This window comes from Episyrphus balteatus, chromosome 4 (assembly GCF_945859705.1).
Source record: "Episyrphus balteatus chromosome 4, idEpiBalt1.1, whole genome shotgun sequence".
Classification (NCBI taxonomy): domain Eukaryota; kingdom Metazoa; phylum Arthropoda; class Insecta; order Diptera; family Syrphidae; genus Episyrphus; species Episyrphus balteatus.
The window spans coordinates 25,866,406-25,892,443 of record NC_079137.1 but is presented as its reverse complement, the minus strand read 5'-3'; the positions used below and the strand labels follow the sequence as shown (position 1 = coordinate 25,892,443).

Below are 26,038 nucleotides of genomic sequence, written 5' to 3'. Positions count from 1 at the left end.
GAAAGTCACAGTCGAAGAAGCCGACGAGTATAGATCTGTCACTGAAGAATTGAGCAAACACCAAATTCAATGGCACTCATATGAGAACAAAGCTACAAGGCCAATAAAAGTAGTAGCCAGAGGTCTTCATTCCTCGTGCTCTCCTGAGGAAGTAGTGGAAGATCTTGTACAAAAAGGCTACCAAGCCCTTGATGCAGTCAATCTATTTAAGAATGAGACAATTAAAAATCCTATGGAGAATCGACGACAAGTAAGAGGTTACTACCTTTATTCATGCTAACTTTTGACAGTAAACAAAGTGTCGAGGAGATTTATAAAGTAAGATCAATCTTGGGCATAGCTGTTAAAATTGAACCACTCCGAAAATCTAAAGTTGTTCCGCAGTGCAAACGTTGCCAAGCTTTTGGTCATACCCAAAAATACTGCAACCGCGAGTTTGCTTGTGTAAAGTGCGAAGGAAAACATGCAACTAAAAATTGTCCGATGAGCAAAGATCAGAAAGCAAAATGTGTGAACTGCCAGGGTAATCACCCGGCAAGCTATAGAGGCTGCCCAGTTGCCAAAAAATTCCAAGAGTTCAGAAGCAAAAATACATCTGCTAGAGACAAACCCAGAAACACAGTAAATACCGATTTAACTGCTGAAAACAATACTAAGAATGAACCGCCTAAAAAAGCTGTTCAAAGTAAAAGCGATGAAAATAAAGCCTATTCTCAGATTCTAAAAAATGTGCGGAAGAATGAAGAGACTTCCATAAAAGAAATGCTACACCTCATTCTTCAAAGAATTGATAAACAGGATTTGAATATCAAACAGTTAAGCGAAAAAGTCGCTCTTAAAAAACAATGATGGACAGAACACTTAAAATCGCTACATGGAATGCAAACGGTCTTTTACAACACTTATCCGAATTAAAAATCTTTTTAGATCTAGAACATATAGATATTTGCCTGGTGTCCGAAACTCACTTCTCCAATGGGCAAAGTCTAGATAATGTAATAGAGCACTATTCATGTTACCACGCTCCACATCCAGCTGACAAGGCAAGAGGTGGATCGGCGATTCTTATAAAAGAAAGCTTAAAACATTATGAAGAAACCAAGCTTACTAATGAAAATATGCAAGTAACAACTATTAGTATTGGTATGAAAAAGAAAGAGTTTAAGATAGCAGCAGTATATACTGCCCACCAAGGCGCTCCCCGACAGAAGATGACTATACAGATCTATTAAATCTTCTTGGGCATAACTTTCTTGTTGGTGGAGACTTCAATGCGAAACACACCCATTGGGGTTCAAGACTTATATCAACTAAAGGCAAAAGACTTTTCCAAGCAAGCCGTAAATACAATTGCGAATTCTATTCCTCCAGGTCGCCTACTTACTGGCCTTCCGATACTAACAAAATACCAGACCTTATTGACTTTTTCGTAGCTAAAGGAATCAAACGAAATCACATTAGTGTCGAAGGTAATTATGACTTGTCATCAGATCATACTATAGTGATTCTATCACTAAGTGAATCGGAAGTAATAGAAAAAAGTAATCCAAAGCTTGTAAATAAGAAAACAAACTGGAGTGATTTTAGAGAAAGGCTTTTAAGTTTTATAAATTTAAGATCTCCCATGGATACAATCGAGCAAATTGATCATGAAGTGGAACAATTTATTGCTGATGTGCAACAGGCCGCTGTAGAAAGTACTCCAACATTTTCTAATAGAAGACAAAATGAAATAAAATATCCTTTAGAGATAGGAGAGTTAATAATAGAGAAAAGAAGAGCTCGAAGAAAATGGCAAAATACTAGATTTCCAGACGATAAAACAACGTTTAACCGTATAAGCAACAAACTTAAAAAACAAATTTATAAATTCAAAATAATTCACTCAGTACATTCCTAAAGAATTTAACGACTGATGCTTCAACCGATTTTTCACTATGGAAAGCAGCCAAGCGCCTGAAAAGACCGCAGTTACTAAACTCTCCCTTGAAATCTCAAGATGGGAAATGGATCGGTAACCCAAAAGAAAAAGCTAACCTTTTCGCGGAGCATCTTGCGAATGTTTTTAAGCCATACCCAACAAACGCGGCTGAAAATAGCTTACAGTTTGTTGATAAGATAGATGAAAGTGAAATACCAATTGTAAGATTAAAAGAAATAAAAAGTATGTGTTTACATCAACTATCAAATAAAAAATCACCAGGTTACGATCTTATTACTGCTCAGGTTATGAAAGAAATGCCTTTGAAAGCCTTCATAAAACTCCAATATATAATAAATGCATGCCTTAAGCAACGGTATGTCCCACACCATTGGAAAATTGCTGAAGTTATTGTCATACCCAAGCAAGGTAAGCCACCTACAGAAGTGACGTCTTACAGACCAATATCGCTTATACCAATTATGGCAAAAGTTTTTGAAAAACTGCTTCTGAAGAGACTTAGCAAAATTATAGAAGAAAGAAGGTTAATCCCAAATCATCAGTTTGGCTTTAGAAATAAACATTCCACGATAGACCAAGTTCATAGAATAACGGATGTAATAGAAAAAGCATTAGAAGAAAAACAAGTATGTTCAGCTATTTTCTTAGATGTTGCTCAAGCCTTTGACAAGGTTTGGCATGAGGGACTTGAGTACAAACTGCAAAGGGATCTTCCCAGACAGTACTATGAAATATTAAAATCGTACATATCAGACCGATTGTTTAGAGTAAGGTACGATCAAGAATATTCGGAATTGAAGAAAATAGAAGCCGGTGTACCACAAGGAAGTGTCCTAGGTCCTACCCTGTATTTACTATACACAAGGGATATCCCAGTTGGTAATCACACCATAATGGCTACCTTTGCAGATGATACCGCAATTTTGGTACCCGACAAATGTGTCTCTAAGGCAGCAGTAAAACTACAAAATGCCGTCGACACAGTCAGAGATTGGACCGAAAAATGGTGTATCAAACTAAATGAATCAAAATCTTCACATATAAACTTTACAAATAAAAAGATAAACAATATTCCAATATTCATTAATAATCAAGCTGTACCTTACGCCAATACGGCCAAATACCTTGGAATGACTTTGGATGCAAAGCTAAAGTGGAAAGAGCACATCAAAAAGAAAAGAGAAGAACTAAACTTGAAATATAGAAAAATGTACTGGTTACTTGGTAACAACTCTGATTTATCAACCCAAAACAAAATAATGCTGTATAATCAAGTACTAAAGCCTGTTTGGACCTATGGTATCCAATTATGGGGCTGTACAAAGAAAACAAATACCGAAATCATCCAAAAATTCCAAAACAAAGTCCTTCGTGGAATAGTTAATGCACCTTGGTACATAAGAAATAGCGATCTACATCGTGACTTACAAATAGAAACGGTTACAGAAGTTGTTAAAAAATACGCTGTATCGCATAATCAGAGACTGCAGAGTCATACCAATTCTGAAATGGTGTCCGTCTTGAATACCAGAAACCATGTTCGGAGATTAAGAAGAACCAAGCCTCATGAGCTTATGGTCTAAAAAAACATGGGAAAGTATTAAAAGTTTAAACTTCCCCCAAAGTGATTTTACAAAGTTAAGAAAGAAAAATCTGATGTCGATCTCTCAAGATTGGTCCTGATAAAGAGGTGGTTTTAGTGGTTAAGAGTCCCACACTACTTGGTGTCGAATACTGCCAAGTGTCTTTTGAAGATTTCCTCCCGTCAAAAAAAAAAAAAAAATTTTTTTTTAAAATTTGGATTTTAAAAATTATTTTTTCAAAAACTGAGCCATAAAATGGCTTTGTTTACATTTTTGTTTAAAAGACTAGGGTTTTGGGTCTACGAAAAGATATGGCACGTTATTCTAAGTATAACCGTTGGTTTTTAATAATTTTTTTTCCAAAATAAGTCAACTTTTTTTTAAATTGCCCCTCCCATACGATTTTTTCTTGTCTCGACCTTACCTACACGCTCTAGCTTTTTGGCACATTACTCCTGAATCACCCTGTATACACAGTCAATTAAAAACAAAAAATATCATTTTGGCCAAGAAATGAGCGGCGAAGGGTCCTGACCCTGTGGACCAGTACCTTTAAATTAGTTTATTTTGTGGATTTTTATAGATTAATATTACAATTTTCTAAAAATATTTTAGTGGATTAACTAAAGCTCAAAAAATGGCAATATTAGGGAACCCGTCCTAACAGCTGTGATTTCGATTACCTTTTTTTCAAACGTTTTTAATTATTAAAAATACTTTAAAGTCTATAGATTAAAAATTGCCGCTGTTGCCGTTTTGATGATTTAAATTTAATCAAAGATTTTTGTGAACAAAAAAAAAATTGTTTTCAAAAATTTTGCGTAAATTTCATAAATTTACTAATTAAATGCCAAAAGATTGTCTAGCAAAACCAGGAAAACAACTATTTGGGAATGAAGGAATATCTTCCATCGTTTAGGCGATAAATGCAATTTTCTTACAAATTGACACAAATAAAAATATTTGAACACAACGGTTACATATTTAAATATACATTTTTCAAAAGCTTTTTCAGAAGCTTATTCATATTTGTAAAATTAAAATTAAGTAAATTGAAGAAAGCGTTTTTGAAAAAAAAACTTTTTCGTAATATAAAATGGAGAAAATGAGTTTTGAAAAAAAAAAAATGCACCCACTATGGATCTGATATCCCTTCCACAACGGAGTTACCAAAAAGCCAACGCAGAATTTTTGACAGCTGCCAAACTATGTACAAACCAAACATTTGGACGGATTTCAAATCTCGTGATGTCATTTTTTAAAACTCCATATTTGTACATTTTTTTTTACACTAGTTCTTTTTTTAATGGTCTTAAATCGAACAATTCCAAATATTTTACAGAATAAACTCGGATATTATTAGCACATGAAACTACCGGGTACCCGAACTCCTCAGGTATCCGTATACCCGGTTACACAGGTATACGGTTACCCTGGGTATTACCCGAAAACACGAATACTCGGGTAGTTGTGAGGATGGGTACTACCCGGTAGAAACAAAGAGCTCTAAACTTATATATCCTTAAAACATTTACACATCCAATGGAACTTTAATGTGGATGGCATATTCTGACAAATTTCAAATTTTTCAGACACAGTTACAGTCGGATAAACTTCATTCTTTCTTAGAAGCAGCTTCGACAGTGTCTTTGAATATGGCCCAATGTATTATACACATTTTAATAATTATATAGCGATTATATAAATTTTAATAATAATTCAAACAATCTAAAAATATTGCTGAAAAATTGATTTGAATGAAAAATAGGCTAAGGGCCATTTTTTCACTGGGAGTTGAACATAACTTGATGATTTTTAATATAAAAATTCTCAAGTTATGTTCAACTCCGAGTGAAAAAAATGGCCCTAAGAATATATTTTGTAGCTAAATAAATAAATAAATTAATTCGAATATACATCATAAACTAGATATAGACATAAATTGATATAAAAAGTAAAATAATATTAACTTAAAAAATAAATCCCAAATTAAAATCCAGTTTTCTGTTCTTTTTAGATAAAACAATTATAACCTCTTCTGCTGTTATAGATATTTCGCGATCCTGGAAATAAGCAAACTTCCAAAGGTTATCACAGTGTTATTAAAATATACATATTTTATTTTTAATAATCTCACTTCGTTGGTAATTCTTCTTTCTATTATTTTTATTCTCTTTAAACTGGACGTTGAAACCGGCAGTGTAGCTAGTATCTTTAATAAAATATATAAATATTAGGAAAGCTTTCTTCGGGGCAGCTATCGAGCGCTTCTAATGAGTTCTTAGAGGAAATAGGTTTATTCCTTCGGATCAAATATCTCTTCCAAGGTTTCATGCTTTTAATTCTTCAAGAATAGAAGATCGTCCGGCGGCCAAATATGTTTGGTAAAACGTAAAACTTAACAGTTTCATTAAATTTTTTAGCTGCTTTGTCTATTTCAGACGTAGAATCGTTAAAAAGAACCGAAAACCCTTCTAGTACGTTTTCATGGTTTGTAAATTTTCCTCCAAGGTCCATTTCATAGAAATCGAGAAAAGGATTGAAAACAGTAACACGAAAAAAAACCATTCTTTTATCCCTTCACTATTCTCTTATGTTTAAAGTTTAATTTTTAGTTGATCCCTTAAATCTTTGGCGAGGTCCATAGCTTGGACCAAGTCTAAATTCTCTCTTTGAAACTCACGATTTAATGACAACGAGAGATGGTAAACCATATTTATAACCTTTAAGCTAATCAAGAACTCGAAATCCATAGCGTTTTTAAGTTCTTCGCGTCACTTTCCAATGTTCTTAGTTGGTCAAGAGTCTCGAACACAAACGGAAATAGCTCCTCAAAATGAAATGATGAAATGAAAAATGATTTGGCGAAATAATAATTTTTTTTCAGATGAATTTGACTTTGTATTTTCCCCGTGGAATAGAAAGTACAATTGAAAATGGCTCTAGGAATCCTTTGAGTACTAAAAGTAAGGCTTAATTCACGTAGGAAGGTTATGTTTTTATGTGGCGTAATTCATTATGAATAGATTTGTAACGGTGCCTGGCTTTATTCTTTCAAAAATGTTTGATCTTTCCCATATCTCTTTTACTGCTCGAGATATTTAAAATTTAAGTAGCGGTCTTTGACAGAAACAGCACTGGCCAACCAGATTAAACTTTTCTTGTCACAAGAACCAAAATTCGTTCTTCGTTCTTGAAATCTTACCGTTATAAAATACAAAAAAAGGTTTCTTTTATACCGGTTACATTTCAAGAACGGAGGCTAATAGAATTTTTCTAATTCTCGAGCAATCCCCCTGATCCCCCCCTATCTACGCCACTTACTCTAACGTCCTCAATATCAAAATCCTAACACATTCAATACATATGAAATTTATGAACCAGAAAGAAGAAAGTGCATAATGTAATGTAGTCCTAACAGCATTATCAACCGAATTCGGGAATAGAATATAGATCTATTTATTGTACCTATTTGTCCTTTACTTCGCTATTCAATGAACGTATTTATAATATCTGAGCACAATAGTGTGATTCTTTCACTATCACATAATCTTACCTGGTGCAGTGGTTGTTGCACAGATATTAACAAAAGTCCTACTCTCTCTACAACAACCATCATCCTTCATACAAATAATATAATATGGTTATGAATAGTAAAAAAAGATAAGGAAAACATAAATACAAATAAATAAAATAAATTGAATCAACCCCACAGCATGCGATGTACACGCGGTGAGCTGTCTTCGTTCGGTACACACAGGGGCGCAAGGAAACAAGGGGCGTTGAGAAATGGTAAAGCTCCAGAAATTCTGAGTTCTGACGTCGAAAGCGTTTTAAACTTGTGCGTAGTTACTCCAGTCAAAGCGTCGGAAAAAAGGGCCTCACAGTTTTTATTTCATGGATCGATAGGGGTATATTTAAAAGGCTTAAAACCAATTTCTCACCACCTGATCATTCTTTTTAGCGGAGTTATTCACAAAAATGCATTTTTTGGGATATTTTACTTCTAAGCTAATATCTTTGCTCCAGATTGTCGTAGACCAAAAAATAAACACACATTCTCTTCCTTATAATATTTTCTATCGTTGTATGTAATTTCATTGTATTTGAGTGAGTAAATACAAAATGGCAGCTATTTAAAGTCAAATTCTTGTTGTTAAAAAACACATTTTTGTCATTATTTCGAAAAAAGCTTATATCATGATTGACATTTGTCTAATCTATTTTGTAGCCCTATTCATGTCCTGCTAAAAAAATAAATTACTGTTGTAGTCCTTTAAATTATCTACAATTTAAAAAAAAATTAGCTCTCTACGACCCCACAGGCGGATCACTAGTGTGAAGCAGTAACGTGGGAAGGTTATGATCCCCTCGACATCGAGATCATAACAGCGCCGAGAAAAAGGAAGAAGAAGAAGCTCTCTACGACCCACGGGAGCCGAGTTATTATAAATTTAAAAAAGCATCATTCCGTAAGAAAATTTAAAAAAATTTCCCTTGTTTATAAGTCGAATAATAGTTCTCAGTGAGAGGGGTTGTTTTCATTGTTTCTTGTTATAAGAGGATTTGTCTCATGTTTTTCGTTGGGCATTTGGAACTTTTAAAAAAAATTAATTTCTCGGCTCGTGTGGGTCGTAGAGAACTAATTTTTTTTTTTTAAATTGTAGATAATTTAAAGGACTACAACAGTAATTTATTTTTTTAGCCAATACTAGCACCGTTTACAAAATAATAAGGCAAGAGTTTGCTAAACAAAAAAACGTCTTTGACTTAATATTACTTATTTTTTATTTGTTTCAACAAAAATAATGTTCACCAAATCGATAGAAAATGTTGTAACGAACAATTAATAGCTTTATTTTTTGTCGTAGGACATTCTGAAGCCGAGTTATTCCCAAAAAACGATACTTTTGGGTGTTTTCGCACCGGTTTTGCATGCGTTCATTTATCAATTGCTCGGCCATCTTTGGTGATAAAGAGCTGATTTTTTCTGCAAAATGCAGGACATAAATAGGGCTACAAAATAGATTAGAAAAAAGTCAATCATGATATAAGCTTTTTTCGAAATAATGACAAAAATGTGTTTTTTAACAACAAGAATTTGACTTTAAATGGCTGCCATTTTGTATTTACTCACTCAAATACAATGAAATTACATACAACGATAGAAAATATTATAAGGAAGAGAATGTATGTTAATTTTTTGGTCTACGACAATCTGGAGCAAAGATATTAGCTTAGAAGTAAAATATCCCAAAAAATGCATTTTTGCGAATAACTCCGCTAATAAGAATGATCAGGTGGTGAGAAATTGGGTTTAAGCCTTTTAAATATAACCCTATCGATCCATGAAATAAAAACTGACAGTGCCTCTCAGCGCAAGGTCAAATGACGCTTTGACTGGAGTAGAAAGCGAGCAAAAGTTCAATATTGCTGAACTTTTGCTCGCTTTCTTACGTTTCCTTACGTTTGTCAAAAAAGCGTACGTAGAAAAAGCGTCATTGAGTTAGGTTACACAGATTTAGTATAGTTGAACTTTTGGCAATTGTCAAAATCGACGGCAAAGCGTGATTTCTGCTTTCATTGGGTCTGTTTAATGAGTCTGATCCGCACAGAAAAGAACAGAAAAAATCCAAAAAGTACAGGTTTGTGTTTTTCATGAGGGAAAACTTTGCCCCACACTGTTCTACAATCTGAATGTTTAAAAAATAATAGACGAATGGGTAGGTAATGATTTATAAATTAATTTATCTACAAGTCCAGCCACGTATAAAACAAAAAATAAAGGGGATGCTTAGAAAAACGTAGTTTTGGTTTTTTGTTAATTTCTCGAAAATGACAAGATATTTATGGATCCAGTTTTCTGTTTTTGTTTAAAAACAAATAAGAGCATAGCATTTTAAAAACTTAATAAGTACTTAATTACATACAATTTTGAAAAAAAAAGTAGTTTGAAATTTTTTTTGAATTTTTTTTTTTATTTTGACTTTGAAAATTAACTTTTCAAAAACTGTGCCATAAAATCGCTTTGTTTACATATTTTTTTAAAAGACTAGGGTTTTAGCTTTACAAAAAGGTATAACACCATGTTGTAGGTATAACCTTTGTTTTTAATATTTTTTTTCCAAATTAAGTCAATTTTTTTTTTTTAACTGCCCCTCCCCTCTAAACGAGGGGGAATAGACCCCCCTCCCAAACGATTTGCTTGTCTCTCGACCCAACCTACCCTCTGGCCCTCTTGGTCACCACGAACAAACCTACTACTTAATTGTGATTTGTGAATAGGATGAAAACTAGGAAAACTTGTTGCCATTAGATACATCTTCCTTGGATGAAACCAAATTGTCTAGTTTTTCAAAGATTTTATGGATAAATATAACCACAATATGCACTTGAGTTATGAATCTTCAAGTGCAACAGTTAAACCATATTAAACTTAACTTTTTCGTATCGTGGACGAAAAATCTATGATGTGGAAAGGTTTTTTTCTACGTATCATCCTTATTTAAATAGCTGCATTGTTGATGCACTTCATTTTGGAATTGCCTCACAAAGGTCTGCAAGAATTTCGAATCTTATACATCCAAAACAAAGAACTATCCAAGATACCAATTATTTTATGTTATCACCCGCATCTACATAATTTCAATTGGTCCTTTGTCTAAACAAGCTAACAGCTTCATTTAAAAACCAACCTTAGCTTATGACACCTGATATTAAAGTATTTTTTCGATGCTGCAACTCTTGGAACAAAATCAAGGACAACCGGACTTAACTGAAAAAAAAAACACATTATAGTTTAAAAATAAGAATCGTCATTATAAGTACCGGGATGGTTTTTTCAAAGAAAAAAAAAGAGTGTGTGTACACATGTACACGCGACTGAAGTTATACTTCTCATTCAGTATATGTAAATGAATTTTATTTGATATTTTTAATTTCTATTATTAAATTAATTAATCCACACTTCGTTTTTTTACATTTTTATCAAGTGAACAATAAATTAATTCTTTCATCCTCCTTGCGTCCATGTAGTTTTCAATTTATTCTGTTAAATTTACTCATGTTGTGCGGTTCAGAACGTACGGTATATGCTTAACGAAAGTAAATGAATTGCGCATAAAATGTGCGATATTGTAATTTTATGAGAATTGTGTGTGCTTCAGAACTAGTAGTAGCAATATGGAACTTGCAGGGTTGCTACAGAGCTCAAAAGTAAGCTCAGCTCAGCTCACAGTTCAGCTCAAATAAATAAAGAAGTTTCTTTATTGCAATTTCGCTTTCAAATAAACTTTACACTTGAAATAATAATTATTTTAAGGCTAGATTTGAAACCATTTTTATGAGTGACTTAGTCCACTTTCATAATTAAGGGCACATATATTTCATTTTTTATCATAAAAAAAAAAATTCCGGTACAATCCGGTTTTTCCAAAATTTCGAGAAAATCGCGTTTGAAAGTTGGGGTAAAATTTTTTTTCGAAAAATCCCCGAGTCTTTGAACGCTCCTGGAAGCTAAACCGCTTGAGAGCAATTTTTGGGAGTGATGCCAAATGATAGCTTGTGTCATGGGCCTACGCTTTGCACATTGTCAGATTTTTAAAAAATCGCCTTCCATGTTAAACCGCCACATCATGCCTATTTTTTCAGTATCGTGCCTATTTTTTTTTTTACTTTTAAGTTCTCCCGGTTTGAGAACGCGTGGGACTACAGGGATGGGAGTTGTACCCAAATGTAGGCTAGAGTCCCCGCTATCTCTTGACATCAAAAATTTTATTTTCATTTTCTTCAAAATTCCGCGATATAGGCGTTGGAACGCTTTGATCTAGAGACAGGGGAGTGGTGCCATATGAAAGCTTATATTCTCAGCTACCCGATAGTGGTATAATCCGGTTTTTCAATTTTTTCAAAATTTCGAGAAAATCGCGTTTGAAAGTTGGGGTAAAATTTTTTTTCGAAAAATCCCCGAGTCTTTGAACGCTCCTAGAAGCTAAACCACTTGAGAGCAATTTTTGGGAGTGATGCAAAATGATAGCTTGTGTCATGGGCCTACGCTTTGCACATTGCCAGATTTTTAAAAAATCGCCTTCCATGTTAAACCGCCACATCATGCCTATTTTTTCAGAATCGGGCTTAACTTTTTTTTTACCTTTAAGTTCTCTCGGTTTGAGAACGCGTGGACATACAGGGATGGGAGTTGTACCCAAATGTAGGTTAGAGTCCCCGCTACCTTTTGGCATCAAAAATTTTTTTTTTCATTTTCTTCAATATTCCGAGATATAGGCGTTGGAAGTTGGGGCGCTCACTTTCAGCTCAGCTCACTTTCAGCTCAGCTCTAATGAGCTAAGTTATGGTACCTAGCTCAAATTTGAGCTGAGCTGAAATGTGAGCTTTTTGCAACCCTGGCAACTTGCCACATGGAAATTACCACATACAACTTGCCACATGAAACTTGCCACATGCAACTTGCCACATGTAACTTGCCACATGTAACTTGCCACACGCAACTTGCCACATGCAGCTTGCCACATGCAACTTGCCACATGCAACTTGCCACATGAAACATGTAACTTGCAAAGTGTTGTGTGTTTTATGTTTGCCGTATTGCGGCGTACTGCATTTTTAAATACTAAATTACTGCCTACTCTAAAGGTGAAACGACAGCCCTGCTACCCAGGGTGATCGCGTCATAATCCCTTTGACATTCTTGTCAAAAAGTAAATTTTCATACCCACCCTTCCATAAGAAGTATAACTTCAAAAAATCATATTTGTTATCTACTATTGATGCCCTTTCAAGTCATGTCGCACAGTGCGTTGATTGTATGGAGATGGTGAAAAAAAAATCAATTTTCCAAAACTAAGTTGAGTTTGCAAAAAAACATTATTGTAAATGTAATAACAACAAGTTTTACAAAGTTTAGAGAAATTTTCATGCCCCATGCCACGCCCACTTCTGAATATGATTATTTATATCTAGAAAACGGCTTGCACGATTTGGATAAAACTGAAGAAATCTGATTATCTGGGCGAGTTAAAAAACGCACGCCTACTTTTGTATACATAATTCAATCCAGGAACTTGTATGTATGGGTATTCGAGAAAAAATATAAAAACGAGTGTTTTGCTAAGATTTCTTTATCTTCAGGCTATAAATTGCGTATTTAATTTTAAGTCCATAAGCTGCAAAACACCACGCACTTTGGCTGTTGAGTCGGAAAACGAAACATCAAAAAGCTTCCTGTTTGAACACATTCTGTAAAAAATACTTGAAAAGAAACACTTGTTGCCAGAAAAAGTGCAAGTTACTGCAAATAAAACTTACTTTTTTAAAAAATTATGATTGTTTTTTTTCTTTAAATAAAAACACTTTTTTCCATCCTCACAAAATATATTGCTTATCAAAGTCAGTACAAACACGAACAAAGAAGCTTTATTTGAACTCTCAAAACAAATTTGAAATTTCATGTAAACAAAATATGCAGTTAGAATAATTATATTTTCTCTCCTGAATGTAAACCTAGCGAAAAAAATATCAATATTCTTTTCTTCAGTAAATGCTTTTTCAACCGGGAACTACAAATCTTACTCTCCTTTATTTGTTTTTTTTTTTTATTGATCTTCTGAGGATCTCTGACAATGACAACAGAAAATTGAACTTTCACATAAATTAACTGTTGATTCATTCAGGGTCGTGAAATAACGCCCTACGAAATAAGGCCGCATCGGCTCTTATTTCCATTTGTAATGGAAACTAGGCCCTGACAATGCTTGCGGCCTTATTTCCATTTCAACAACGAAATTAGGCCCGTCGGGCCTTATTTCGTTTTTTCTACTTGGAAGTAGAAATTTAATTTTTTACTAAAATTTAAATTTTTTTTTTAATTCAAATTTTGTTCTCTATTTTACTTTGTTTTGTTTAAGACCTCAAAATATTAGATTTTTTCTTGTAAAATATCAAGGTATTTAAAATTGAGTTAACCTTCTTATATATTTTTATTTCGATATTGTAAGCCATATTATTCTATCTGTTCTTGCCACTTCAGTAGGTATTTACTGAGAGAGTATTTTCGGTCTTGAATATGAAGTGGCGAGAGGAGTGGAATAGGGCTTCGTTGAAATTGATCAAAAATGAGCTCTTAATGAATGAGCTCTGAATGAATTTGTAATTTGAACGTTTAGTCATACACATATGTATTTTAAAAACAACAAAAAATTGTTATGTACTAAAAGAAGTAAAAAAAAAATACATTTTCAAGACTTGAAATAAATGGTACTCTTCTTTTTTCAAACGTACTCTTTTTTTTTCGTCTCTGAAAGCAAATATACTCTATTCCTTGTTAAAAAAGTTGGCAACCCTAGGTGGAGGCAAGGTTGAGTGAATTCAATATTTCTTTTAGTTTCCTACACCTATTTTTAGGTGTTTTCGCACCGGTTTTGCATGCGTTCATTTATCAATTGCTCGGCCATCTTTGGTGATAAAGAGCTGATTTTTTCTGTAAAATGCAGGACATGAATAGACTACAAAATAGATTAGAAAAATTTCAATCATGATATAAGCTTTTTTCGAAATAATGACAAAAATGTGTTTTTTAACAACAAGAATTTGACTTTAAATGGCTGCCATTTTGTATTTACTCACTCAAATACAATGAAATTACATACAACGATAGAAAATATAATAAGGAAGAGAATGTATGTTTATTTTTTGGTCTACGACAATCTGGAGCAAAGATATTAGCTTAGAAGTAAAATATCCCAAAAAATGCATTTTTGTGAATAACTCCACTAAAAAGAATGATCAGGTGGTGAGAAATTGGGTTTAAGCCTTTTAAATATAACCCTATCGATCCATGAAATAAAAACTGACAGTGCCTCTCTGCGCAAGGTGAGGCCCTTTTTTCCGACGCCTTGACTGGAGTACGACGAATTTATAATAATTCTCTGCTCTAGGAAGCCAATTAAAAGAAAAGAATGAACAGAATGGTAAATGGTAAAGTGGGTCGCCCAAGCGCCTGTAAGGCTTACATTTAAAGCAATGAAGGAGTCAAACTTTGAGAGCCTTCTGGCGACATTCCCATTCAAATTGGTCTTTTATTTCTTTGCGAATAAACATGCAATTTTAAAACTGTGTCTGCCGGCAGTCTGTCTGCTGGTGGGAAGGTATGGTCTAGTGGTCGGGTTTGGTTGCCTTCGCAAACAGCAAACTACTGCACTATTCAACAAACAGTCTGCATGAGTTTAAGATTTTGCTGTCACAGCTCCCATATACCCCATACCACGAGAGTATAATCCTTGTGAAGCGAGAAAGGAGACACAACGTCTTGCGCTCGTTTTGGTTTCACTCGAAAGAGTCCTTTGCAACCTTTCAACTTTCCACTTTATTGAAACGTTGAAGGGAGTGGTCCCAATTGTGTGTGGATAAGGATTCAAATTCCAACAACTACTTTTATTCACCACCCGAAATTTTTTAAGTGTCACTTTGCAATGGTTTGTTGTGTTATAACCATAATTTTACAGAGGATTTGCAAGGGTATTGTGTACTTTTGTGGCATTCATTTTTGTAGTTCTTTGTTGTCCAAAACATTTTTTGTTGTACACTTTATAAAGGCGTGAAAATGCTCACTTATGCCTACTTTTCACTGACGATTTTTTTTTTCGGATAACAACCCCAAAAATAAAATATCTGAATTGAGAGAAAGTAAAATTAAAGTTTCATATTTTTTTCTATTGTTTGGTTCATAAGTTCAATATGTATTTATTATACACTAGCCCAAAAAATTAAGGGAACAAAAAAAAAAATCGTGATTTTTTTAGTGATTTTCGATAGGCTGTAAATCAGTAAAAAAAAGATCGCATCATGACAAAATAAAAAGCATGTAAAAGCTCTATTCTTCTAGTTTTAGGATTAAATGTTTAAAAATTTTCTTTCTAACGGTAAATTAGCTAAATCGTTGGAACTGTTCAAAAACCAAAATTTTCCAATTTTTTTTGTTTTACTTTTCTATTAAGAAAGTGTGAAAATTTTTTCTGATAAAATGATTATTATTTTTAAAGATAAGTTAAAAAAAAAAACAAAGGCTTTTTATACCATTTTTGGATAATTTTCCTAATTTTGAAAATTATTTGTTTTTCCTTGGTTTATTTGAAACTTAAACGATATCTTTCAATAAAATGTTCAAATAAACTCAAAAGAATTTGAATTTAAAAAGGTTCAAAGAAGTAAGTCATTTAGACCTGCAGAAATATTGTGTTTTATTTCATCTCAAAAGTTCAAACGCTCACAAACGAAACTGTTCTACGAATAAATCTGTAACTTTGCAAATTAATTTCAAATATTTTAAACTTCAATAATTAGAGTCAGTTTAATCTTTTCACCCAAAAGAAACCGTAAAAATGCCTATTTTGATAGCTTTTCTAAATTAATCTCAAAAACAAACTTAATTCCTTTGTAGAGAATTGAATGAAGTTTTTAAATGTGTCCTTGAATATTCTGTACAGTCATCCGTTGTTGCGATGATAGTCAAAGTCAAAAGTATGGTTTTTGGTTTGATGACTGATATTGCAGTCTAAAAAAATCGTAGAAGTTTGAAACAAAATTAATCTTAAAGCCCCTTTCTAAAAATAATAATCATTTTAACAGAAAAAAATTTCACACTTTCTTAATAGAAAAGTAAAACAAAAAAAAATTGGAAAATTTTTGTTTTTGAACAGTTCCAACGATTTAGCTATTTTACCGTTAGAAAGAAAATATCTTAACATGTAATCGTAAAACTAGAAGAATAGAGCTTTTACATGCTTTTTATTTTGTTATGATGCGATCATTTTTTACAGCCTATCGAAAATCACTAAAAAAATCACGTTTTTTTTTTGTTCCCTTAATTTTTTTGGGCTAGTGTATATTACGAGGAAAACTTTCACTTAATAAAGCTTCTATATAGGAAATTTCTATTACACTCCGTCCAACAAAGAATGTCAGTACATCTAGTCCAGTAATTTTAGGTTTTATCTGCGGAAAAATTCCTACTGGGCTGAATTTTGGTATACAGCTTAATGACGGCTTTGTTATGAAGATGTGAAAAATCGACATTGATATCGTGTCCGCGTTAAGAGTTATATCTCGCGACTTATTGATCGGAGGTCATCAGAGGTTATATAAAAATTGATGGTCTTGAAATTATCTACAACATATGCCTAGCACATTTGTCTGTAAGATGAACCGTTTCGCAAATAGAGCGCAGAGAAGGTGACTAGATTGCACTCACACACGAAAAAATACATATTTTTGGTTTATTTTGCTCGATTTTTTAGGTTTTTATCGAAGTAGCTTAAATTTTTTTAGTTTTATTAACTTATCTTATTACGTAATACGAATTAACTAAAAAAAAATAAAAATGTACACATTGGGATAAAAAATATTATTCAAAAGGGGGAACCACGTTTTTTGGAAATGTTGTATGTTTCCCTTTTTTGTACAATAAGTGCCTTCATTATTAAGAACACACTTTTTAAACATGGTTCAATTTTAGTTTTGAGCTTCAGCCCAGTAGGAATTTTTCCGCAGATTGGGCTTAAAAATGACTAAAATGACTGGGCTATAAGTCTATCACAACAAAAAACTCACACAGTGATGCCGTATTATGCATAAAAGATGTTTCCACCAACCACACGACAACACTTATATCCTTTTTTTCATTCTTTAAGCTTAAAAAAAGCATTAATCCTGAAAGCTTTTTCACAAAAACAATAGAAAAAGAAGTAGTTCATGAAGGAAGTTTACCAATAGTAACTAACTCTTATATATTGTGAATACTTCTTTAATGATTTATATTCATTCTGGCGCGCGCTGATCGATAGTGTGTCAGATAGGTTTTAGGCTTACTGGCTGAATACACTGAACCAAAAAGGTACATAAAATTAATGAATGTGTACATTAAATTAATGTAAAAATTCATGGCAAATGAGCCAATGTAAATATTCATTAAATTTAAGAATCTTTTTAAGAACAAATACATAAGGGAATAAATCTTTCTTAAAAATTAAGAATAAGTTCTTAAATTTAAAATTTTTTGAACATGTTTAAGAAAAGTTTCTTGGATTTTAAGAAAAATTCATACAATTTAAGAATTATTTCTCAAATCTTTTTTATTTTCTTCTGTAGTTTAAGAATAAAGTTTAAAAAAAAGTTTCTTACATTTTAAGATTATTTCTTAAATGTTATGATTTTTTTCATAAATTTCGTAAAAATTTAAATGAAATGTTGCTTAAATTTTATGAAAAAAATCATAAAAACTATGAATTTTTTTTAGAGATGTATGATTGTTTTCATAAAATGTAATACACTTTTCATAAAAATGTATACAGTAAAACCCGGATAAGTGCCTCTCGCTTAAGTGCCTAACCCGCATAAGTGCCTTTGTTTTTTAGAACCAAAATTTTAAGGATTTTTTCATATAAAACTCATCTTTTAAGTACCTTTCGCTTAAGACTGGGTTCCCTTTTTCAGCGAAGTCAGATCTCATGTAAAATATTTCTTGACTTAGGAGGTCATTTACTTGTAAATAGTAATTCTAAAGACAATTCATATGAATTTGACTTTAGCAGAGCTAAGTTTCATCAGTTATCTGATAAACTTAGTACATCGGGTATTGTAAATATTCCAGTTTCGTGTGACGTTGAAAACGCTGTGTCATATTTTTATAACGTTTTAAATAGTTGTATAGCGGAGATAGTTCCCTTGAAAAGATCCAAATACACAAGCATATGCCATCCATGGTATACCAAAGAACTTAAAACTCTCCGAAACAAAAGAAATAAAGCATGGAAAAATTATTTGAAAAATATGTCCCCGGAAAATCATGATTTATACATCTCTCTTTTTGATGAGTTTAAGACTCTCTCTAATAATATTTATGCAGAATACCTTGAGTCGATGGAGATTTCTATCAAACAAGAACCTAAAAGTTTTTGGAAATTCGTCAATTCAAAAAAAAAAGTCTGACGGCTATCCAGTCAACTTTAATTATAACAATAATATCTTAAAAAGTACTATTGAGATCTCTGACGCGTTTGCAAATAACTTTAGTCAATCTTTTATTGATACCCCCATCGACATAGATATAGATATAGATTACTTCCATTATTTACGTGATTACCCCCAAGTTACATTTAACAGTATTCCAGTTGAGCTCGATAAGATCTCACACTGTCTTTCACTTCTTCATGATAATTGCTCTCTGGGACCTGATGGAATCCCTCCGATAGTTTTGAAAAACTGTAGATCCGTTTTAGCTATCCCTCTTCAACACATTTTCGTATTATCTCTTAAATCGGGTATATTTCCAAACATATGGAAAAGGGCATATATTACTCCTGTTTTTAAAAAGGGAGATAAAGCCCACATAACTAACTATAGGCCAATATCTAAACTTTCATGTATTCCAAAGCTTTTTGAGCAAGTTATTTGTGATAGTTTAACGTTCTACTGTAGAAATATTATTTGTAATCAACAACATGGTTTCATGCAAAAAAGATTAACGGTTACGAATCTACTTTCATTTTTGCAAAATTGCTCCTTCGCTTTAGAAAGTGGACAGGAACTCGACTGCATTTATACAGACTATTCTAAGGCTTTTGATCAACTTTCTCATGACATCATAAAGTTTAAATTAAAAATGTTTGGTTTTCCTATAAGTTTTATCACTTGGATTTCTTCTTACCTTAAAAATAGATCATATCAGGTAAAATTCAGAGGGACCTTCTTAAAATCGTTCATTGCCAAATCGGGCGTCCCGCAAGGTAGTCACCTGGGACCTCTTCTTTTTATTTTAGCTATTAATGACGTACCGTTATGTTTACGTAAGAGTGAAATTCTTATTTTCGCAGATGATATGAAAATTTACAAAAGCATTTGCTGTGTGAATGACCGCATATCCTTGCAAGATGATCTTGATAGATTTGCTATTTGGTGTACAAAGAACGGTTTAAATCTCAACCCGACTAAGTGTCAGACGATGACCTTTTCAAAGAAAAAAACTCCTAGTCTGTATGATTATAAGATATCTCATCACACTTTACTCCGTGTGCATAGCTTTAAAGACCTTGGTGTTAACTTTAACTCCAATCTCGATTCTAATTCTATGTTAGGTTTTGTCAAGCGTTGGTCGAAAGAGTTTAGGCACCCTTACGTTACATTAGCTCTTTACAACTGCTTAGTTCGCCCTTACTTAGAATACGCATCTCAAGTTTGGACACCTTTTTACAGCATCCATATAGAAAGAATAGAATCAGTCCAACGTAATTTTATTCGTTTTGCCTTAAAAGGCTTACCATGGACGGACAATTTTAACCTTCCTTCCTATGAGCATCGAATCAACCTACTGCAGATCCAAACCTTGTCTCAAAGGAGAGTAAATAACGACCTTGTATTTATTCATCAACTTATAACGGGTGTAATTGATGGCCCGGATCTGCTTAATTCTATTAATTTTAACTACCGGAGAGGTGCTTATAACTTTCGTAGCTTAGATTTAATAAAATTACCCCAACACCGTACTAATTATGGTATGCATGTGCCCTTAACTCGCATGTGTAAGCTTGTAAATTTGAATACTAATCTGTTTGATTTTAATATTAATAAAACTAGTCTGAAAAAAATACTAAAAACCAGTGTACCACGCTCATAAACTTTTTTTTTGTATTTATGTTCAATGTTTACTGATTCTTTTCTCATTTAGGCCCAATTTATTGACTCTCCATTAAACTTAAATCGCCATTAAAAAAGGGAATTTTAAAATTAAAAACCAATTTCGTTTAATTCAGTCTCTTTTAAGGATTTTTTTGAAGTTTGGCATCATTAACTAATTGAGCATTAAATTTAAAAGTAGTTTTAGTTAAAACACCAAATTCGACCTTTTAAGAGGGATTTTTAGAGCTAATGGAGGTTTTAAACATAATTTCTATTTATTCACTCTCCATTAGTGTCAAATGTCATTTCATTTATTTTTTTTATTTGAATTATTATTTTATTTGAAAAATGTCAAATGAGCTAAAGAATTATTAAAAAAACATCACAATTATGAAAAAAGTCCAGACTAGAATTTTTTGTAGGTATACACACGTGCTCATCCATGGGGGTAAGCCTTGTCGTGGCGGATGGGCTTACGGTGACTACTACTATGAAGCTTAGAGCTATGCGATCGCGAAACTTGGTTTTGCAGAAGGGCCTCCCATGGTCGAAAGGTCGAAGCGGATTAGGCTGTTGCTACTAATTACCCCCCCAACGAAGAAGTGTTCCCACCAAGGCACTTCCAACAAATGACGGTAGCGGAAGAATTCATTTTAAGAATCAACGGTAGCGTCACCAGTTCCAGTAAGGCCGAACTACTTGGTGAACCTCTCGTCCTTGGAGTCATCAAAGGGCCTGGCCCTCCAGGTTGGGGGCTTCTACCGCCGGGGTAACTGCCCGACCAGAAGTAGGATGTAGTTTTGGAACGACGACAAGCCTCGGATACGGACGGATTTACTGATGACGACCCTAGCAAACGAAATAAGGACAATGAATTTCGGATCTGCACGTGGAATGTTAGGTCCCTTAACAGACCACGTGCAGCCGAACAATTAGCGGAGGCCCTCGACTGCTATAAGGCAGATATAACTGCCATCCAAGAAATAAGATGGCAAGGGCCGGGCAAGAGAAAATTGAAGACCCATGACATCTACTACGGCGACTGCAACCGGCAACAGGGCACATTTGGATGTGGATTTGTCATCGGAGGCAGACTCAGGCAGAACGTTCTGAGTTTTAACTGCGTCAACGAGCGCCTCACCACAATCCGCATAAAGGCTAAATTCACCAACATAAGCCTGATATGTGCACACGCCCCCACGGAAGAGAAAGACGATACCACCAAAGCTAATTTCTACGAGCTCCTCGAAAAAACCTACGAGCAAATCCCAAGCTACGACATTAAAATTGTCCTGGGTGATTTTAATGCAAAGCTAGGAAGAGAAGATATCTTTGGAAGCACAGTCGGAAAGCATAGCCTGCACGACAACACATCCGATAACGGATTCAGGCTAGTCGACTTTGCTGCGGGGCAAAATGTTGTCATAGCAAGTACGCGTTTCCCGCATCTCAAGATTCATAAAGGGACATGGAAATCTCCAGATCAATCAACCGTCAACCAGATTGACCACATTGCGATCGACGCTAGACATTCCTCCAGTATTATGGACGTCCGAACGTTCCGAGGAGCCAACATTGACTCTGACCACTACCTGGTTGTAGCCAATGTACGGATGCGGATTTCCAGACCATCGCCAACACAAGGAAATACTGTGAGGAAGTTTAACGTCGGGCGACTACAATCGCAAGAGATTGCCAGGTCCTATTCCGATCGCGTCTCGAATAACCTCTTAAGAAGTCCTACGCCGCCAGCAGCAAGTATAGATAACCAGTGGCAGCACTGCCAAGAAGCCATTAGAGATGCCGCCTCTGAAGTGCTGGGTTTCACAAGGCCACCACAACGAAACCCCTGGTTTGATGATGAATGCCGGCAAGCACATGCAGCTAAACAGAAAGCATACAAAGCGGCGCTGCACAGAAGGACCAGAGCTGCCAATGAGCTCTACAAGCGGAAAAGAACAGAGGAACATCGGCTTCTCAGGAGAAAAAAGAGGCAACACGAGAAAGAAGCGATCGTGGAAATAGAGGGATGCTATAACAGGAATGAAGTTCGTAAGTTTTACCAGAAGGTAAAAAGAACATCTCAGGGGTATAGACCTAGAACTGAAGCCTACAAAGACCAACAGGGAAACATCGTATTAGAGACGCAAGCGATGCTGAGAATATGGAAAGATCACTTCTGCAATCTCTACAATGGCGATGACGAAGCCAACCCCGCCCAAAGACAGATTGCACCATTCAATATCGACGATGAAGGCCAACATTTCCGTCCCCCCGACCTGGAAGAAGTGAAGGCAGTCATATCCAAGCTTAAGTCAAACAAAGCCGCTGGAGCTGACGGCCTTGCTGCCGAACTATTTAAAGCAGCAGGAGATGACCTGGTCAGGAGTATGCACCAGCTCATCTGCCGAATATGGTCGGAGGAAAGCATGCCCACAGAATGGAACCTCAGCATCGTATGCCCGATCCTTAAAAAAGGAGACCCTCTAACCTGCGCCAACTACAGAGGAATCAGCTTCCTTAACATCGCCTATAAGATCCTCTCTACCGTACTATGTGAGCGTCTGAAGCCGTTCGTCAACAATCTGATAGGTCCTTATCAGTGTGGCTTTAGATCAGGAAAGTCCACCATCGATCAAATATTCACATTACGGCAGATCTTGGAAAAAACCCAGGAACAACAAATCGATACCCACCACCTGTTCATCGATTTTAAAGCCGCGTATGACAGTATCTACAGAGATGAATTGTATAGAGCTATGTCTAGTTTTGGCATCCCTGCAAAGCTCGTCCGGCTGTGCAGGATGACGATGGAGAATGCACGCTGCTCCGTCAGAGTCGGTAAAGACCTAACCGAAGGTTTTAGACAAGGCGACGCACTGTCATGCGATTTTTTTAACATCGTTCTTGAAAGAATTATACAGAACTCAAACGTCAACACCAGAGGCACCATCTTTCAAAAGTCCGTCCAGCTGCTTGCATATGCCGACGATATTGACATAATCGGAAGAACTCAGCGTGATGTCAATGGCGCTTTTGTAAGCATCGAAGCGGAAGCGGCAAAAATGGGTTTAAAGGTCAATGAGGGCAAAACCAAGTATATGCTGTCGTCAAAAAAGGACACTCAACATCGACGCATTGGACAAAACGTCACTATCGACAGCCATAACTTCGAGGTAGTAAAGGACTTCGTCTACCTGGGCTCCGCTATAAACACAGACAACAACATCAGCGCTGAAATCAAACGGAGAATTACTCTTGCCAACCGCTGCTACTTTGGTTTGAGAAGGCAACTGACCAGCAAAGCCCTCTCTCGAGCAACTAAGGTGTCCCTGTATAAGACCCTTATCATCCCAGTCCTGCTATATGGTGCAGAAGCATGGACTTTAACGAAGGCGGATGAAAACACTTTGGATTGCTTCGAGAGAAAAGTTCTTCGTGCGATTTTTAGTCCCGTATGTATTAATGGTGATTGGAGAAGAAGATACAACAACGAGCTTTACGGGTTGTACAAGGACGCTAACCTAGCCAAGAGAGTGAAGGTGCAGCGCCTGAGATGGCTAGGTCACGTGGAGCGCATGGACAACAATGCTCCGGCCCGGAAAGTTTTCGACTCCAACCCAGAGGGACGGCGCAGTAGAGGAAGACCTCGTCTGAGGTGGCGCAACCAAGTGGAAGGGGACCTCAATTAACTTGGCGTGTGCAACTGGAAGCAGCGAGCTAAGGATAGAGCTGGCTGGCGAAGCTTGTTGGTTGAGGCCCAAATCCACAGCGGATTGTAGCCGCCTTACGGCGCTGGTCACCCTAAGTAAGTATACACACATGCATTTGTACCATAAAAAAGAACAAAATTCAAAGAAATTAATGCATTTCTTGTCTATATTCTCCACTTCAAAACTAATCATTTTTGAGATGCTGCATAATACATACATAAAATTGCAATTGAAGCCATGAGAAGAAGAGATATAAAGCTTACTTCTAAACCAATGAGACGAGATGAATGCCGATAACACTTAAATTTAAGTTGTTACATATTGTAATGTTTTATTCCGGGTTCACAATAAAACTTATTTACTTTCCACTTATATTTCCGTTCAAATAAGAACACTTTTTATTTCAACTCAATTTACTTTTATTATTCGCTCAAACAAACACACTTTTAAATCACTTTATTTACTACTAACAATTCGCAACACTTTATTTCACTTTGTACTGTACTCTTTCACTTTCAAGATTAAACTGTCCTCGGTCGGTGTTTACGCTGCCCTTTTATACCGGAATTTCGAGATTCGAGAATGTCTTCGAAGGTTCTCGTCTTTGCTTCTCGAAACTTCCTTTCCAAGAGGGGGCACTTCATACTTCCAGTCTAGTTGGATATTTTGGGATGTGTTCAGAGGGTAGGTAGTTTCTTGATTATTAAAGGTCCGTTCACATTTCTACCTTTGCAGTAGTAGGTAGTGTGTTCAGACTTTTATCTTAAAAGTAGTTCAGTAATTCATCGTTACATTGCCCCCCTCTTAGGATTGTTCGTCCCGAACAACTCCATTGCTTCTTTCACCATTATAACAATGTAAACGGTCACAATGAACAACCTTTAGTTTGCCTCTTACCCCTCTTTGTATACGGTAAACCACATCGTTAATTCTGGTCATTACTGTGTAAGGGCCTTCCCAGTTTTGTTGTAGCTTCGGTGATAGTCCCTTTTGTCGGTGGGGATTGTAAAACCACACAAGTTCTCCTTCTTGAAACCCTGTTGCTGTCGCTCGTGTGTCATATCTTGTTTTCATCCTGTCACTAGACGCTTTTATATTTGTCCTTGTCCGTTGGTGAACGTCAGCCAGTGTTCCTTTCAGGTTATCTACGTACTCATCCATTTCATGTGGCTCGTTTGGAACACTTCCAAATTTTATCTCACTTGGCAGGCGTATTGTTGAGCCAAATAGGACTTCCGATGGTGTATGTCCAGTAGAACTATGTGTTGCACTTCTATAGGCCATCAAGAATAATGGAATATGTCGGTCCCAGTCTCGTTGATTATCATTGACTACTTTTGACAGGTGTTCCTTAAGTGTCCTGTTAAATCGCTCAACCATCCCATCAGATTCCATCACATATATCTATTGCAATTCTCTCAAAAGGTGCGCCCACATTGTACTGCTGCATCTTGCTTTGGATTTTTCTAGCTGGTCCTTTGCTAGCGGCACAAGTATCACATTTTCGGCACCACTTTTCAACGTCTTCTCTCATACGTAACCAGTAAAATTGCTGTCGTACCTTTTCCAGCGTCTTGTTGATACCTAAATGGCCTCCAGAAGTTCCCTCGTGCATCTCTCGTAGAACATCATTAACCTTTGACTGAGGTACGACTAGCTGCATTACATAGGATTTACCATCTGCGGATTCCCATTTACGCCTGAGTAGCCCTTCTTGCACATGAAGTGAGTCCCATTGTGCCCAATATGCTTTTAGAGTGGGGCTTCGGTCGGAGATGTCGGCCCATTCTGGTTTCTCTTGATGTTCCTTCCATGCAAGGATGGGTTCGATGTCCGAATCTTCCTGTTGGGCCATTCTGAGTTCTTCATTACTCCAGCCGCAAATGGGATCAGCTCTCGTTCTTCTAACAGCGACAACTTCCTTTTCTTCTAGTCGTGTGCAATGCTTGCAGTCTTGCTTGCACGGGCGCCGAGATAATGCGTCTGCATTTGAATGCAGCTTTCCTCTTCGATGTTGAATCTGACATTGATACGTCTGAAGTATCTCGATCCATCTTGCTACTTGACCCTCTGGATTTTTGAAGTTCAAAAGCCAATTTAGTGCACCATGATCT

General features: G+C 35.5%; 1 protein-coding gene across 1 annotated transcript; it reads left to right on the top strand.

Annotated features, from left to right (window-relative positions):
• Positions 1-20,840: 20,840 nt before the first annotated feature.
• Positions 20,841-23,056, top strand: LOC129919181 (uncharacterized). The gene is made up of 3 exons (XM_056000031.1): positions 20,841-20,980; positions 21,125-22,592; positions 22,979-23,056. The coding sequence occupies exons 1-3, from the start codon at positions 20,841-20,843 to the stop codon at positions 23,054-23,056; spliced, it is 1,686 nt and encodes a 561-aa protein (XP_055856006.1).
• The last annotated feature ends 2,982 nt before the right edge of the window (positions 23,057-26,038 follow it).